Genomic DNA, 18,028 nt, shown 5'->3' on the forward strand with positions numbered 1-18,028 from the left:
CCCGCTCTCCCCCCCCCCCCCCCTCCACCTCCCCCCCCCTCTCTCTCAGCGATGGACTAGAGGGTGTGAGCGTCTAGAGGGACTAGAGGGGGACACGAGCTTCCATTGAGGGCGGCCAGGGTGCCGGTGAGCCCCCCCCCCCCATCTGCTCGGTGACCTTCGAGGGGCTGAGGTTCGGTGGAGGACCACATGACGGGGCACAAAAAGGAGAAGCGTTATGAGTGTGATGTGTCTGGCAGAGCCCGAACCGGCTGGAGATCCACCAGCCGGTGCATGCGGGAGAACACCCCTTCGACTGCGGCAAGGACTTCACGAGGGCGGATGAGCTGAGGAACAACCGGCGGGTGCACACGGGCGAGAAGCCCTATGGCTGCTCTACCTGCGGCAAGAGCTTTGCCGACTCGTCGGGGATGTTGCGGCACCGGCTGGTGCACATTGTTTTTACTGTTATTAAGTGTGAAATGTTTTAAGTTTCATCTGCGATGCTCTGGTATTTCCCGGGAAACGTCTTCTCATTTTGCACCGTACAACTGTTGCTTTGCAAGATGACAATAAAGGTTGATTAATTTATTGATTGATTGATTGAGCGGCCCTTCACCTGCAGCGACTGCGGCAAGGGCGTCATCCGCTCCAGCAGCCTGCTGGTGCACCAGCACACCCACACCGGCGAGCGACCCTACACCTGCAGTGACTGCGGCAAGGGCTTCATCTGCTCCAGTAGCCTGCTGGTGCACCAGCGCACCCACACCAGCCAGCACCCCTACACCTGCAGTGACTGCGGCAAGGGCTTCACCCAGTCCCGCATCTTGTTGCAGCACCAACGCAACCACATCGGGGAGCGCCCCTACACCTGTGCCCAGTACGGCAAGGGCTTCACCTGCTCCGACAGACTGCTGGTGCACCAGCGCACCTACAATGGCGATCACCCCTACACAAGGGCTTCACCCATTCCCATCACCTGGTGCAGCACCAGCACACCGACACCGGGGAGCGCCCCTACATCTGCATCCAGTGCGGCAAGGGCTTCACCAAGTCCAGCAACCTGCTGGTGCACCAGCACACCAACACCGGCGAGCGTCCCTACACCTGCGCCCAGTGCGGCAAGGGCTTCACCCAGTCCCATCACCTGCTGTCCCACCGGCGCACCCACACTGGGGAGCGCCCCTACACCTGCGCCAAGTGCGGCAAGGGTTTCACCCAGTCCGGTGACCTGCTGGTGCACCAGCGCATCCACACTGGCGAGCGCCCCTACATCTGCGCCCAGTGCGGCAAGGGCTTCACCCACTCCACCAGCCCACTGGAGCACCAGCGCATCCACACCGGCGAGCGGCCCTACACCTGCGCCCAGTGCGGCAAGAGCTTCACCAAGTCGAGCACCTGCTGGTGCACCAGTGCACCCACATGGCCGAGTGCCCCAAAACCTGCGCCCAGTGCGGCAACAGCTTCACCCGCTCCACCTATCTGCTGTCCCACCAGCGGGTGCACGCCAGCGACCGTCCCATCCCCAGACCGGTGTGTGGACAGCGCTTTGCCAGGGCCTCCCACGCCCGATCTCACCAGCGTGTGCACACCAGTGGCCAGCCCTTCGACTGCCCGTACTGCGGTGAGGGGTTTGACAGCTCGCGGAGGTTGCGGCAACACCGGCGGGCCCACGCCGGCGAGCGGCTGCTCCCACTGCAGGAAGTGATTCAAGGGCGCACGGGGGCTGCGGGAGCACCAGCGGATACACACTGGAGAGAGACCCTTTGAGTGCACTGAGTGTGGCAAGGGTTTCACCCGCATATCCAGCCTGTGGCACACCGGCGTACCCACATCGGTGAGCGTCGCTTCACCTGCCCATCCTGTGGAAAGGGTTTCACCCGTCTTGACCACCTGTTGGAGCACCAGCGAGTCTACACCGGCCAGCGCCCCTTCACCTGCCTACTATGTGGCAAGGCCTTTGCCCACTCCTCCAGCCTGCTGGCATACCGCCACGTGGATAGGCGCTGTTTAGGTAGACACAAAATGCTGGAAGGAATGGGTAACGTTACGGGTCAAGACCCTTATTCAGACTCGACCCGAAACGTCACCCATTCCTTCTCTCCAGAGATGCTGCCTGTCCCACTGAGTTACTCCAGCATTTTGTAACCTTTTTTGTAAAGCATCATCTGCAGTGCCTTGTTTTTCAACCATTCTGGTTAAACATCTCTGCACCTTCCCCAAAGCCTCCACATTAGTCCTGTAATGGAACGACCAGAACTGTATGCAATACTCCAAATGCTACCTGACCAATGTCCCTTAAAGCTGCACATATACATTCCTCTCTCCTTATCTCATACCCTTTTATCTCCTTATTTTCTCTTGCCTTCTCTTGTCACGTATCCCGCTCATCCATTACCCCCTCATCTGTAAACATTGTGTCAGTCTGATGAAGGGTCCTGACCCGAAATGTCACCTATCCATGTTCTCCAGAGATACTGCCTGACCCGCTGAGTTACTGCAGCACTCTGTGAAACGTCACCTATCCATATTCTCCACAGATGCTGCCTGACCCGCTGAGTTACTCCAGCACTCAGTGAAATGTCATTTATCCATATTCTCCAAAGATGCTGCCTGACCTGTCGAGTTACTGCAGCACTTCGTGTTAGTCATAGAGTGATACAGTGTGGAACAGCTCCTTTGGCCCAACTTGCCAACACTGACCAAGATGTCCCAGCTACACTAGTCCCACCTGCCTGCATTTGGTCCATATCCCTCCAAACTTGTTCTATCCATGTACCTGCCTAACTGTTTATTAAACGTTGTGATAGTCCCAGACTCAACTACCTTCTCTGGAAGCTTTATCCCCATACCCCTTGTTTTAGTTAGCCCTAAGTGCTAAATCTAACTCTCTCTTGAAAAAATCCAGTGAATTGGCCTCCACTGCCTTCTGTGACAGAGAATTCCTCAGATTCACAACTCGGGGTGAAATTTTTTCCCCCCATCTCAGTCCTAAATGGCCACCCCTTATTATTAAACTCTGGCCCCTGGTTCTGGACTCCCCCAACATCCGGAACATGTTTCCTCCATCTAGACCGGACGTGAGCACACAGTTAGCTGCAGACTCCGCCCAGGACAGGAAGGCTCTGCAGGAACGGAAGGGAGTCACGACCGCGGTGCCACAGGTGCTGTCGCCGAGGGAGGACGGACGGAGCCGCGGCTCGAGAGACTAACAGAGGCAAAGAGGTTTGCCACGCACTGCAAGGGAGCAGTGGACCAGACAGGAAGAGCGGACGGAATTACCACTAGACAGCCAAACCAGTAGGTAATTTACGGCTGGGGTGAGTACTTTCCCATTTATAGGAGGTAGGATTATATCAATAAGGGGTGTATCAATACAGTAGGGGATTCTTAAATAGGACCAGTTAATTACTTATATAAGATGGGCGGTCAGGAGATGTGCCAATACTGCGAGATGTGGGAATTTGTCGACACCATTGATGTAGAAGATCCCTACAGCTGCAGTAAGTGTTTGAGGCTAGAGGAACTCCAGCTCCGCATTGATGAGCTGGAGACCCAACTTCATACGCTGCGGTACATCAGGGAGGGGGAGTATTACCTGGATGTTTTGTGCCAGGGGATGGTCACACCGACCAGTTTAACTAATTCAGTAGGCAGTGAGCAAGGAAAGGAAGGTGTGGCCATAAGCGAGGCAGGTAGGGGGAACCAGGAGGAGATGCGGCAGGAGCCACAGCCCTTGTCCCTGACAAGCATGACCGAGGCTCTTACTCAATGTAAGGACGGGATCAGGGGCTGTGGGAGGGATGAGCAACCTGGCTGCAGCACCGTGGATCAGGAGGCCATTCAAGAGGGGGGAGTTAGAAGAAATGCCGTAGTGATAGGGGATAGTATTATTCGGGGGGTAGATAGGGTTCTCTGCGGCCAGCAGAACATGTCCCGAAGGCTGTGTTGCCTACCCGGTGCTAGGGTTAAGGATATCTCTGCGATGCTGGAGAGAAATTTGCAGTGGGAGGGGGAGGATCCAGTGGTCGTGGTCCATGTGGGGACCAATGACATAGGAAGGACAAGGAAGGAGGATCTGCTGAAGGAGTTTGAGCAGTTAGGGAATAAATTAAAAAGCAGAACCTCGAGGGTACTGATCTCCGGATTGCTACCTGAGCCACGGGCCAAATCGGCGAGGGTACGTAAAATTAAAAAGCTGAATGCGTGGCTCAAAGACTGGTGTGGGAATAATGGGTTTGGTTTCTTGGGCCACTGGCACCAGTACTGGGACAGGGGGGATCTGTTCTGTAAGGACGGACTTCACCTGAACGGTGCTGGGACTGGGGTCCTGGCAAATCATATAACTAGGGCAGTAGAGAGGTCTTTAAACTAAGTAGCGGGGGGGAGGTATCAAGGGGGGTAATAACGGCAGGGGTAGAGGAAATAGAGCAGGGTATCAGTGGGGAAGCGGAAAGTCAAAATGTGACAGGAGACAGAATGTGTGAAGATAAAGCTCTAGATGTAAAAGGGGCAAAAACGGAAAGGAAGGGTAGTAAAAATCATCTGAAAGTGCTTTATCTAAATGCACGGAGTATTCGTAATAAGATAAATGAATTAACGGTGCAATTAAGTATATATAGTTATGATATTGTGGCCATTACGGAGACATGGCTGCAAGGGGATCAGGACTGGGAGTTAAATATAGAGGGGTACTCGACAATTAGGAAAGATAGACAGGAAAGAAAGGGAGGAGGGGTGGCCCTTTTAATAAGGGAGGGAATAACGGCAATAGAGAGGAAGGATATTGCGTTGAAGGATCAGGATAGTGAAACAGCTTGGGTACAGATAGAGAATAACAATGGAAAAAAAACACTAGTGGGTGTAATTTATAGACCTCCAAATAGCTGTGACGCTGTTAGTCAGAACATAAATCTGCAAATAGTTGACGCATGTAAAAAGGGAACTGCTGTAATCATGGGGGACTTCAATTTTCATATTAATTGGGCAAACCAAACTGGGCAGGGTAGACTAGAGGAAGAGTTTATAGAATGTATTAGAGACGGGTTCCTAGAACAGTATGTCACAGAACCGACAAGGGGGGAGGCAATCTTGGATCTGGTCCTGTGTAATGAAGCAGGATTAATTAAAAATGTCATAGTTAGGGACTCGTTGGGAACAAGTGACCACAACATGGTCGAATTCCATATTCAAATAGAAGGGGAGCAGGTTGAAACTCAGGCTAGGGTGCTTAGTCTAAATAAGGGGGATTATGAAGGTATGAGGAATGAGCTGATCAAAGTTGACTGGGATAGCAGACTCAAGAATAAGACGGTACATGAGCAGTGGTGTACGTTTAAGGGTCTACTGTATAACCTTCAAGAAAAATTTATTCCTATGAAGAAAAAAAGGGGTAAGGGTAAGAACAGTCAGCCATGGCTCAGTAAAACTATAAAGGATAGTATTCGGCTGAAGGCAAGGGCATATAAGGTAGCCAGAGATAGTGGGAGGGTAGAGGATTGGGAAGCATTTAAAGGTCAGCAAAAAATAACTAAGAGATTAATTAAGACGGGGAAAATAGACTATGAAAGGAAATTAGCAAACAACATAAAAACTAATAGTAAGAGTTTTTATAGCTATATAAAAAGAAAAAGGGTGGCTAAGGTGAACGTTGGTCCATTGGAGGGTGAGACTGGAGAGTTGTTGGTGGGGAACATGGAAATGGCAAAGGCATTAAACGAGTATTTTGTATCAGTCTTCACCATAGAAGACACAAAAAATATTCCAACGCTGGATAAACAGGGGGCGGTAGGAATGGAGGAGCTAAATACTATTAAGATCACCAAGGAGGTGGTATTAGGGAAATTAATGAGACTGAAGGAGGATAAATCCCCTGGGCCTGATGGATTACATCCAAGGGTCTTGAGGGAGATAGCGGTGGGGATTGTGGATGCATTGGTGATAATTTTCCAAAACTCCCTGGAGGCAGGAACGGTCCCAGTGGATTGGAAAATGGCCAATGTAACACCTATATTTAAAAAAGGAAGTAAACAGAAGGCGGGTAACTATAGACCGGTTAGTCTAACATCGGTGGTGGGTAAAATGTTAGAGACAATTATTAAAGAAACACTAACGGGGCACTTGGATAAACATGACTTCATCGGACAGAACCAGCATGGTTTTGTGAAGGGGAAGTCCTGTTTAACGAATCTGCTCGAATTCTTTGAGGAAGTAACAACCCGGGTGGATAAAGGGGAACCGGTGGATGTGGTATACTTGGACTTCCAAAAGGCTTTTGACAAGGTGCCACATAAGAGACTATTGCTAAAAATAAAAAATTATGGGATTGGGGGTAATATATTAGCATGGGTAGAGGATTGGCTAACAAATAGGAAGCAGAGAGTGGGGATAAATGGTTCATACTCGGGATGGCAACCGGTAACTAGCGGGGTTCCGCAAGGGTCGGTGCTGGGACCCCAGTTGTTCACAATTTATATAAATGATTTGGAGGAGGGAACCAAGTGTAATATATCAAAATTTGCGGACGATACAAAAATGGGAGGAAAAGTAGGGGATGAGGAGGATAGGAAGAGTCTGCAAAAGGATATAGATAAGCTAGGTGAGTGGGCAACAACTTGGCAGATGAAGTTTAATACTAATAAATGTGAAGTCATTCACTTTGGGAAAAAAAATGATAGGGCAAGTTATTTTCTAAATGAGGAGGAGCTGCGTTGTAATGCAACGCAAAGGGATCTAGGGGTATTAGTACATGAATCACTAAAAGTTAGTATGCAGGTGCAGCAAGCAATCAGGAAGGCCAATGGAGTTTTGGCCTTTATTGCTAGGGGGATTGAGTATAAAAACACGGAGGTCTTGTTGCAGCTGTACACAGTATTAGTGAGACCACATTTGGAATACTGTGTACAGTTCTGGGGTCCATACTTAAGAAAGGATGTACTAGCCCTGGAGGCAGTGCAGCGAAGGTTTACAAGATTAATTCCTGCAATGAGGGGATTGACATATGAGGAAAGGTTAAGTAGGCTGGAACTCTACTCTTTGGAGTTTAGAAGAATGAGAGGCGATCTCATTGAAACATATAAGATCGTGAGGGGCCTTGATCGGGTGGATGCACCGAGGATGTTCCCAATGATCGGGGAAACTAGAACTAGGGGACATAGTTGCAGAATAAGGGGGGGCTCTTTTAAAACGGAGATGAGGAAGAACTTCTTCACCCAGAGGGTGGTTAATTTATGGAATTCACTGCCCCAGGGAGCAGTGGAAGCAGAAACTTTAAATATATTTAAGACTAAAATAGATGGTTTTTTAGCTGCCAAGGGGATAAGGGGCTACGGGGAGAGGGCAGGGATATGGACCTAGGTATGGTTAGTATAGTAAGACCTGAGTGATCTCCTGGACAAGTGTCGATCGCCTGGATTGGGGTCGAAGAGGAATTTCCCGGATTTTTTTCCCGAATTGGACCTGGGTTTTTATCCGGTTTTTTGCCTCTCCCAGGAGATCACGAGGTTTTTGGGGTGGAGAGGGGTGATAGCGGTATAAAGGGGAGGGTAGTGTCTTGTGTCTACTGTTTGTGGGTAAGTGTGTCTGTTTAGTGTTCAGCCATGAGCGAATGGCGGTGCGGGCTCGACGGACCTGGTGGTCTACTCTCGCACCTACTTTCTATGTTTCTATGTTTCTATGTTAGCCTGTCCAATCCCTTTCTATAAGATCCCCTCTCATTCTTCCAAATTCCAGTGAATACAAGCCCAGTCGACCCATTCTTTCATCATGACAGTTCCGCCATCCCGGGAATTAACCTAGTGAACTTATACAGTGCACTCCCTCAATAGCAAGAATGTCCTTCCTCAAAGTAGGAGACCAAAACTGCACACAATACTCCAGGTGTGGTCTCACCAGGGCCCTGTACAACTGCAGTAGGACCTTCTTGCTCCGAAACTCAACTCCTCTCTCTCTGAAGGCCAACATGCCATTAGCTTTCTTCAGTGCCTGCTGTACCTGCATGTTTACTTTCAGTGACTGATGCACAAGGACACCCAGGTCTTGTTGTACTTCTTATTTTCCTAACCTGACACCATTCAGTTAATAGATTGCTGGAGTGCTCTAATTTTGCCCACTAATCTCCTATGTGGGACCTTATCAAATGCTTTCTGAAAGTCCAGGTACACTTCATCCACTGGCTCTTTCCTGTCCATTTTCCTGGTTGCATACTCAAAAAATTCCAGAAGATTAGTCAAGCATGATTTCCCCTTCATAAACCCATCCTGTTACTGCTATCCCAATGTGCCACTATTTCATCTTTTATAATTGACTCAAGCATCTTTAATGTTTTATGTGTCATTCCTAACTGTCACTGTAGGTCATGTTGTCACTTGCGGGCGGAGCACCAAGGCATATTCCTTGTATGTGAATACTTGGCCAATAAACGTATTCATTCATACATTCCCCACCACCGATGTCAGGCTAACTGGCCTATAATTCCATGTTTTCGCTCTCCCTCCAATCCACAGTAACTGATCCTGAATCTATAGAAAATTGGAAAATGATCACCAATGCGTCCACAATTTCTGGAGCCACTTCCTTAAGCACACTGGGATGTAGACCATTAGGCCCTGGGAATTTATCAGCGTTCAGTCCCATCTGTCAACCCAACATAATTTTCTGCCTAATGTGAATTTCCTTCAGTTCCTCCGTCACCCTAGGTCCTCTGGCCACTAGTGCATCAGGAAGATTGTGTCCTCCTTAGTGAAGACAGATCCAAAGTACCTGTTCAACTTATCTGCCATTTCCTTGTTCCCCATAATAAATTCACCTGTTTCTATCTTCAAGGGACCCACATTTGTCTTAACTAATTTTTTCCTCTTCACATACCTAAAGAAGCTTTGTATTATCCTCCTTTATATTCTTGGCTAGCTTACCTTCATACCTTATCTTTTCTCCCCGTATTGCCTTTTTAGTTATCTTCTGTTGTTCTTTGAAGGTTTCCCAATCCTCTGGCTACCCGCTCATCTTTGCTATGTTGTACTTCTTATCTTTTAGTTTTATATTGTCCTTGACTTCCCTTGTCAACCACGGTTGCCCCTTACTCCCCTTGGAATCTTTCTTCCTCTTTGGAAGGAACTGATCCTGCACCTTCTGTATTATTCCCAGAAATGCCTGCCAGTGTTGTTCCACTGCCATCCCTGCTAGGGGATCTTTCCAGTCAACTTTGGTCAGATTCTCCCTAATGGCTTCATAGTCCTTTATTCAACTGAAACACTGACACCTGAGATTTACCCTTCTCCCTCTCAAATTGTAGATTAAAACTTACCACATTATGGTCACTACCTCCTAATGGATCTTTTACCTCGAGTTCCCTTTATCGAATCTAGTTCATTACACAACACTAAATCCAGAATTGCCTTCTCCCTGGTAGGCTCCAATATTAGCCAAAGATTCTATGACGAGCAAGATAGTCTACTCCTGCTAAATCCAATGGGCTGACGTGTAGTATGCAACAGTGAGCCATTTCTTCGGCCATTTCAGTAATCCCGACACAACTTTGGTTATCCCTCTCGCAGTGTAATCAGCGTTGCGGGGGAACAGTTTGTGTGTGTGTGTGTGTGTGTGTGATATAGGGTTAGATTCACAATTCAAAATTCTGTTAATTTTTGTTAAAAGACTAATATGTTTATAAATTATTATTCTGTTAATTTTCTTTTTTAACATATCTTTTTAAATGGCTCATGTGCTGTGTTTGAGTTGAATTTTGTATTACACTTGCACTCTGTAATTCATCTAATCACACTGTTCACAACTGCGGTATTTGGAAAAATAATAGCAACATTAAGATTGCAGCTGTTCTACTCTTGGAATGTTCCTTAATGTTTTTTTTGTGTCTTGTAATTGTTTTTTCAACAATAAAATGGGTCTGGTCTTGCCAATAGCCAGAGAGTGAACTGAGATATGTCTGTAATGGTGGGGTTATCTAAATGAAGTATTTAACAAAATAAAAATTGTTTTGAGCAAGATTTACAAATGATATATAACTTAAGGATGGTTTTATTCAGCGACCATACAACTGATTAGATTGCGTAGGAAAGAACACACTTACATGAATGTGATATAGATGTATATTATCATATACACATATATATATATATATATTTCTCCAGATTTATACATCTAATGATAAACTTTATTTCGGACTAGACAAGGGACAACAATAAATAGAAAAACATTGTAAACCTTCCCGCAACTTCACCCTGGTGTCCCAGCCGTGCTGATCCGTGCCAGACTCGGAACTTTGGATGCGAGTGCGGAGACAGAAGCTGGTTACGGAAACAGTGCCGAAGCTTACCCGTGACCCTACTACATCTTTTTCGTCGAGTGGACTATCTTGCTCGCTATAGGATCTTTGGCATAAGCTGCTCTAAGAATCCATCACGGAGACACTCCACAAACTCCCTTTCTTGGGGTCCATTTCCAACCTGATTTTCCCAGTCTACCTGCATGCTGAAATCCCCCATAACTGTAGCATTATCTTTACAACATGCCAATTTTAAATTGATTCAATTTACACCCTATGTCCAGGCTACGGTTTGGGGGTCTTTTTACCCTTACAATTCCTCAGTTCTATCCAATTGACTCTACATCTCCTGATTCTGTGTCACCCCTCGCAAGGGACTGAATTTCATTCCTCAACAACAGATAACCCCCGACAACGAAGTGATGGGTGGACACAAAATGCTGGAGCAACTCAGCGGGACTGGCAGCATCACTAGAGAGAAGGAATGGGTGACGTTTCAGGTTGAGACCCTTCTTCAGAAGTGATAGATGGATATAGGTGAGGGAGACACAAGAAACTGCAGATACTGGAATCTTGTATGGAACACAATTTAGTTAGATGCACAGAATCTCTTGCCCAGAGTGGGGGAATCGAGGACCAGAGGACATGAGTTCAAGGTGAAGGGGAAAAGATTTAATAGGAATCTGAGGGGTAACTTTTTCACACACAGGTTGGTGGGTGTATGGAACAAGCTGCCAGAGGAGGTAGTTGAGAATGGGACTATCCCATCGTTTAAGAAACAGTTAGACAGGTACACGGATAGGACGGGTTTGGAGGGATATGGACCAAACGCAGACAGGAGGGTCTAGTGTAGCTGTGCCATGTTGGTCGGTGTGGGTAATTTGGGCTGAAGGGACTGTTTGCACACTGTATCACTCTATGACTATAACACAAAGTGCTGCGCTAACTCGGCGGGTCAGACAGCATCTGTGGAGAACATGGATAGGCGACGTTTCACAGAGTGCTGGAGTAACTCAGCGGGTCAGGCAGCATCTGTGTAGAACATGGATAGGTGACGTTTCACAGTGCTTTTGATTGTGGAATGTAGGTGCATTTTGCGATGGAGTTTGAAATCAGAAAGTCCCCAGAGAATAAGTTATCTCTATTGAGACTGTATAAATGTAGGTGACATATTGCGGTCGGCAGATCTGCGACGTTTGCTGCAGATGATGATTCATTAAAAATGGTGAATATTCAGACACTTGACACTCTTTTATAGAGTTTAAAACATTTTGTTCAACAGGCAGCTGCACCGATAATTGAGTTCGCGGCACAAGGTCCAATGTTAATGCAATTTCAGGGAGTCAAAGAACAATATTCGGTATTTTGCTTACACGCTGAGTCGGCTCTGATTATTTTACCTGTTTATTTTTTGTTCCAACTTCACTCACAACGTGTCAATTTCTCATCATTTCGTACCCCCATCTCACACCCCCAAGGGAACGCGCAAAAGTTGCACCCTCCCTCCCTCCCATCCGCCCGCCCTCGGGCTCCTCCTCCTCCCCTTTTCCTTCCTTCTCCCCCCCACCCCCCATCAATCTGAAGAAGGGTTTCGGCCCGAAACGTCGCCTATTTCCTTCGCTCCATAGATGCTGCTGCACCCGCTGAGTTTCTCCAGCAATTTTGTGTACCTTCAATCTTCCAGCATCTGCAGTTCCTTCTTGATTACTTAATTAATAGGTGTTTAGCCATTTCCTCAGTGCGGGGCACCATCCGCAATACAATGATTGGAACCAATACAAGTTCAAGTGAGTTTATTGTCATGTGTCCCTGATAGGACAATGAATTTGTCCCTGATAGGACAATGAATTAGGATAATACCATTTGTACGGAGCACGGAGCAAACGTATATTCCGTGGGCGGGGGAGGGGAGGATGAAAACAGAACCCAAAGCGACCAATTTTCTGGATTACTCCATAATTCGAAAGAAAATACAATATTATGCGCTAAATAACTTTCCACTGGGTATTCAAATGACATCACGCACTCCAGACGGCTGTGCTGATGCATGAAGATGCATGATGAAGCGCGCAACAGTCGCATGTCAGTCACTACCAGCCTGTCGCATAAATGACGGCCAAGTGGGACAGGCCCTTAAGTGACAGACGAGAGAAACTAAGGAGATAAAAGGGTGTGAGATAAGGAGAGAGGAATGTATATGTGCAGCTTTAAGGGACATTGGTCAGGTAGCATTTGAAGTATTGCATACAGTTGTGGTCACTCCATTACAGGACTGATGTGGAGGCTTTGGGGAAGGTGCAGAGATGATTAACCAGAATGGTTTAAAAACAAGATTTGTTTACAAAAAAGGACACAAGATGCTAGAGTATCTCAGCAGGACAGGCAGTATCTTCCCTGCCAGCTTTTTGTGTCTACCTAAACGGCGCATATCCACGTGGCGGTGTGCCAGCAGGCTGGAGGAGCGGGTAAAGGCCTTGCCACAGAGTGGGCAGGTGAAGGGGCGCTGGCCGGTGTGGACTTGCTGGTGCTCCAGCAGGTGAAACCCTTACCACAGGTCAGGCAGGGGAAGGGACGCTCACCGCTGTGGGTACGCCGGTGCTGCCACAGGCTGGACATGCAGGTGAAACCCTTGCCACACAACCCTTGCCACACTCAGCGCACACAAAGGGTCTCTCTCTGGTGTGCACCCGCTGGTGCTCCCACAGCCCCCGTGCGCTCTTGAAACGCTTGCCACAGTGGGAGCAGCCGCAACCTCCGTGAGCTGTCAAACTCCTCACCATAGTACGGGCAGTCGTAGGGCTGGCCACTGGTATACACGCGCTAGTGAGACAGGGCGTGGGAGGCCATGGCCGGGCTGGGGACGGGATAGTCTGCAACGTGCACCCGCTGATGGGACAACAGGCTGTTGGAGCGGGTAAAGCCCTTGCCACACTGGGCGCAGGTGTAGGGGCGCTCGCCGGTGTGGGTGCGCTGGTGCACCACCAGGTTGCTGGACTGGGTGAAGCCCTTGCCGCACTGGGCGCAGGTGTAGGGGCGCTCGCTGGTGTGGGTGCGCCGGTGAACCAGCAGGCTGTTGAGGCGGGCGAAGCCCTTGCCACAGTCGCTGCAGGTGTAGGGACGCTCCCCGGTGTGCAGGCGCATGTGCACCTTCAGTGCCAGCGACGACTTGAAGCCTTTGCCGCAGTCGGAGCAGGTGAAGGGCCGCTCACTGCTGTGCACCCGCCGGTGCACCCACAGCCCCGACAACCGGGCAAAGCTCTTGCCACAGGTGGAGCAGCCATAGGGCTTCTCGCCTGTGTGCACCCGCCAGTGGACCTTCAGCTCTTGCGTCGTCTTGAAGCCCTTGCCGCATTCCGAGCAGCTGAAGGGCCTCTCGCCGGAGTGCACCGACTGATGCTCCAGCAGCTTGGTGGAGCTGGTGAAACCCTTGCTGCACTGGGTGCAGGTGAAGGGATGCTCTCCGGTGTGGGTGCGCTGGTGGGACAGCAGCCTGCTGGAGCGGATGAAGCCCTTGCCACACTGGGTGCAGGTATAGGGGCGCTCGCCGGTGTGGATGCGTTGGTGCTCCAGCAGGCTGTTGGAGTGGGTGAATCCCTTGCCGCAGTGGGTGCAGGTGAAGAGATGCTCGCCGTTGTGGGTGCGCTGGTGGGACAGCAGCCTGCTGGAGCGGGTGAAGCCCTTGCCGCACTGGGTACAGGTGTAGGGACGCTCGCCGGTGTGGATGCGTTGGTGCTCCAGCAGGTAGTTGGAGTGGGTGAAGCCCTTGCCGCACTGGGCGCAGGTGAAGGGACGCTCTCCGGTGTGGGTGCGCTGGTGAGACAGCAGCCTGGTGGACTTGGTGAAGCCCTTGCCACACTGGGCGCAGGTGTAGGGGTGCTGGCCGGTGTGGGTGCGCTGGTGCTGCAGCAGGTAGTTGGAACAGGTGAAGCCCTTGCCACACTGGGTGCAGGTGTAGGGGCGCTCGCCGGTGTGGGTGTGCTGGTGCTGCAGCAGGCGGTTGGAGCAGGTGAAGCCCTTGCCACACTGGGCGCATGTGTAGGGGCGCTCGTCAGAGTGGGTACGCTGGTGAACCAGCAGGCCGTTGGCTCGGGTGAAGCCCTTGCCGCAGTCGCTGCAGGTGTAGGGGCGCTCGCCGGTATGGGTGTGCTGGTGCTCTAGCAGGCTGTCGGAGCGGATGAAGCCCTTGCCGCAGTCACTGCAGGTGAAGGGCCGCTCCCCAGTGTGCAGGCGCATGTGCATCTTCAGTTCGGGCGACGACTTGAAGCCTTTGCCGCAGTCGCTGCAGATGTAGGGCCGCTCCCCCATGTGCTGGCGTCTGTGCACCTTCAGTTCTTTGGATGACTTGAGGCCTTTGCCGCAGTCGGAGCAGGTGAAGGGCCGCTCACCGGTGTGCAGGCGCATGTGCACCTTCATTTCCTGCGACGACTTGAAGGCTTTGCCGCAGTCGGAGCAGGTGAAGGGCCGCTCACTGCTGTGCACCAGCCCGTGCCGCAACAGCCCCGACAACTGGGCAAAGCTCTTGCCGCAAGTGGAGCAGCCATAGGGCTTCTCGCCCGTGTGAACCCGCTGGTGGATCTTCAGCTCTTGCGTCGTCTTGAAGCTCTTGTCGCAGTCGGAGCAGGTGAAGGGCTTCTCGCCGGAGTGCACGCGGTTGTGCCGCAGTAGGCTGGCGTAACGGGTGAAGCTCTTGCCGCACTCTGAGCAGTCGAAGGGCCGTTCTCCCGTGTGCACCCGCCGGTGGGCCTCCAGCTTGCTCGGTTTCTGCCAGGCCTTGCCACACACGTCGCACTCATAACGCTTCTCCTTGTTGTTCTCCTGTGTGCACCCTGTCATGTGGTCCTCCATCGATTCTCAGTCCCTCGAAGCTCAGCCCGCATACCGAGCAGATGGGGGGGACTCACCGGCACCCTGGCCGCCCTCAATGGCCACTCATGTCCCCGTCTCCCCGTCCACAGCAATGGCTGCTAAACCCTGCAGGAGGGGAACACAGTGAGTCAACAAACTGACAAACAGGACATCACTGACGCGTGAACATTACAAGTGCTTGAAGAGGGGGGAAGGGCAGGGGGGTGAGAGGGGCACAGGGTGAAGGAGGGGTGAAGGGAGATGAACAGGAGGGGGTGAGGGGGAGAAGAGAGGGGGGAGGGGGCAAGGTCAGGGGGCAAGAGGGGGAGGGGAGGGGGCGAAGCGGATGGAGAGGAGGGGGTGAGGGGGAGGGGCTGAAGGGGGCGGAGAGGTGGGGTGAGGGGAGGGGGATGAAGAGTTGAGGGGGAGGGGTGAAGGGGGATGGAGAGGAGGGGGGTGAGGGGGACGGGAGGAAGGAGGATGAGGGGAGAGGGGTGAAGGGGGATGGAGAGGAGGGGGTGAGGGGGGCGGGAGGAAGGAGGATGAGGGGTGAAGGGGGATGAGGGGGAGGGGGGCGAAGGAGGATGGAGAGGAGGGGGGAAGGGAGAGGGGTGAGGAGGAGGGCGGTGAAGGGGATGGAGAAGAATGGAGGAGGTGGGTGAGGGTGAGGGGGTGCAGGGGGATAGAGAGGAGGGGGAAAGGAATGGAGAGGTGGTGAGGAGGGGGAATGAGGACAGTGGAAGCGAGGGGAAGCTTGTATTGGAGCCAACCAGGGAGAAGGCAATTCTGAATTTCGTGTTATGTAATGAACCGGATTTGATAAAGGACCTCAAGGTTAATGAGCCATTAGGATGTAGTGACCATAACATGGTCAGGTATAATATACAATTGGAGAGGGAGAAGGGTAGATCGGAGGTGTCAGGGTTACAGTTGAATAAATGGGACTATGGGACCATGAGGGAGGAGCTGACCAAAAGTTGACTGGAAAGATACACTAGCAGGGATGACAGTGGAACAAAATTGGCAGGTATTTCTAGGAATAATACAGAATAATACAGGAATCAGTTCATTCCTAGGACGAAGAAAGATTCCAAGTGGAGTAAGGGGCAACTGTGGCTGACAAGGGACGTCAGGGACAGTATAGAAATATAAGAGAAGAGGTACAACATAGCAAAGATGAGCGGGAAGCAAGAGGATTGGGTAATGTTTAAAGATACAGAAGATAACTAAAAAGACAATACGGGGAGAAAAGATGAGGTACGAAGGTAAGCTAGCCAAGAATATAAAGGAGGATAGTAAAAGCTTCTTTACGTATGTGAAGAGAAAAAAATTAGTTAATAATAATAATAATACATTTTATTTATGGGCGCCTTGTAAAGAGTCTCAAGGACACCTTACAAAAATTTAGCAGGTAGAGGAAAAACATGTAAGGGGAATGAAATAAATAGTAGAGACATGACTAGTACACAAAGTAAAGACAGAATTCAATTCAAAACACAATATGAGGCAATTAATGCACAGATGAAAAGGGAGGGGGACGTGGGGCTAAGGATAGGCAGAGGTGAAGAGATGGGTCTTGAATCGGGACTGGAAGATGGTGAGGGACACGGAATTGTGGATCAGTTGGGGGAGGGAGTTCCAGAGCCTGGGAGCTGCCCTGGAGAAGGCTCTGTCTCCAAAACTGCGGAGGTTGGAGTTGTGGATGGAGAGGAGACCGGCTGATGTGGATCTGAGGGACCGTGAGGGTTGGTAGGGGGAGAGGAGGTCAGTGAGATATGGGGGGGCCAGATGGTGGAGGGCTTTGTAGGTGAGGACCAGGATTTTGTAGGTGATCCAGTGGGAGATGGGAAGCCAGTTAAGTTGTTTGAGGACTGGAGTGATGTGATGCCAGGATTTGGTGTGGGTGATGAGTCGGGCGGCTGCGTTCTGGACCAGTTGGAGTCGGTTGATGTAGGTGGAGCTGATGCCAAGGAGAAGTGAGTTGCAATAGTCCAGTCGGGAGGAGATGAAGGCATGGATGAGTCTTTCAGCAGTTAAGACCAAAGTTCGACCCCTTGAAGACCGAAAAAGGTGAATTTATATGGGGAACAAGGAAATGGCAGATGAGTTGAACAGGTACTTTGCATCTGTCTTCACTAAGGAGGACACAAACAATCTTCCTGATATAGTAGTGGCCAGAGGATCAGGGGTGACGGAGGAACTGAAAGAAATCCACATTAAGCAGCAAATGGTGTTGGGTAGACTGATGGGACTGAAGGCTGATAAATCCCCAGGGCCTGATGGTCTGCATCCAGGGTATTAAGGAAGTGGCTCTAGAAATTGTGGATGCATTGGTGATCATTTTCCAATGTTCTATAGACTCAGGATCAGTTCCTGTGGATTGGAGGGTAGCTAATGTTATCCCACTTTAAAAAAAAGGCAGGAGAGAGAAATTAGGCAATCATAGACTAGTTAGCCTGACATCGGTAGTGGGGAAGTTGCTGGAGTCAATTATAAAAGATGACATAGCCGCACATTTGGATAGCAGTAACAGGATCGGTCCGAGTCAGCATGGATTTACGATGGGGAATTCATGCTTGACTAATCTTCTGGAATTTTTTGAGGATGTAACTAGGAAAATGGACAAGGAAGAGCCAGTGGATGTAATGTACCTGGACTTTCAGAAAGCATTTGATAAGGTCCCACATAGGAGATTAGTGGGCAAAATTAGGGCACATGATATTGGGGGTAGAGTGCTGACATGGATAGAAAATTGGTTGGCAGACAGGAAACAAAGAGTAGGGATTAACGGGTCCCTTTCAGAATGGCAGGCAGTGACTAGTGGGGTACCGCATGGCTCGGTGCTGGGACCACAGCTATTTACAATATACATCAATGATTTGGATCAAGGGATTCAAAGTAACATTAGCAAATTTGCAGATG

At 50.1% G+C, this 18,028-nt stretch overlaps 1 protein-coding gene across 1 annotated transcript in view; it reads right to left on the bottom strand.

Moving 5' to 3' along the window:
• Positions 1 to 15,058, bottom strand: part of LOC116968966 (zinc finger protein 208-like) — a gene marked incomplete at its 5' end in the record, with an annotated part of 25,891 nt that extends 10,833 nt beyond the window's left edge. Inside the window, 2 exons of the mRNA XM_033015949.1 lie at positions 13,145 to 13,835; positions 13,920 to 15,058. Of these exons, the coding sequence (XP_032871840.1) occupies positions 13,145 to 13,835; positions 13,920 to 15,058 (1,830 nt within the window). The remainder of the gene's footprint in view (positions 1 to 13,144; positions 13,836 to 13,919) is intronic.
• Positions 15,059 to 18,028: the final 2,970 nt, after the last annotated feature.

The sequence above is a fragment of the Amblyraja radiata genome, chromosome 49 (assembly GCF_010909765.2).
Source record: "Amblyraja radiata isolate CabotCenter1 chromosome 49, sAmbRad1.1.pri, whole genome shotgun sequence".
Classification (NCBI taxonomy): Eukaryota; Metazoa; Chordata; class Chondrichthyes; order Rajiformes; family Rajidae; genus Amblyraja; species Amblyraja radiata.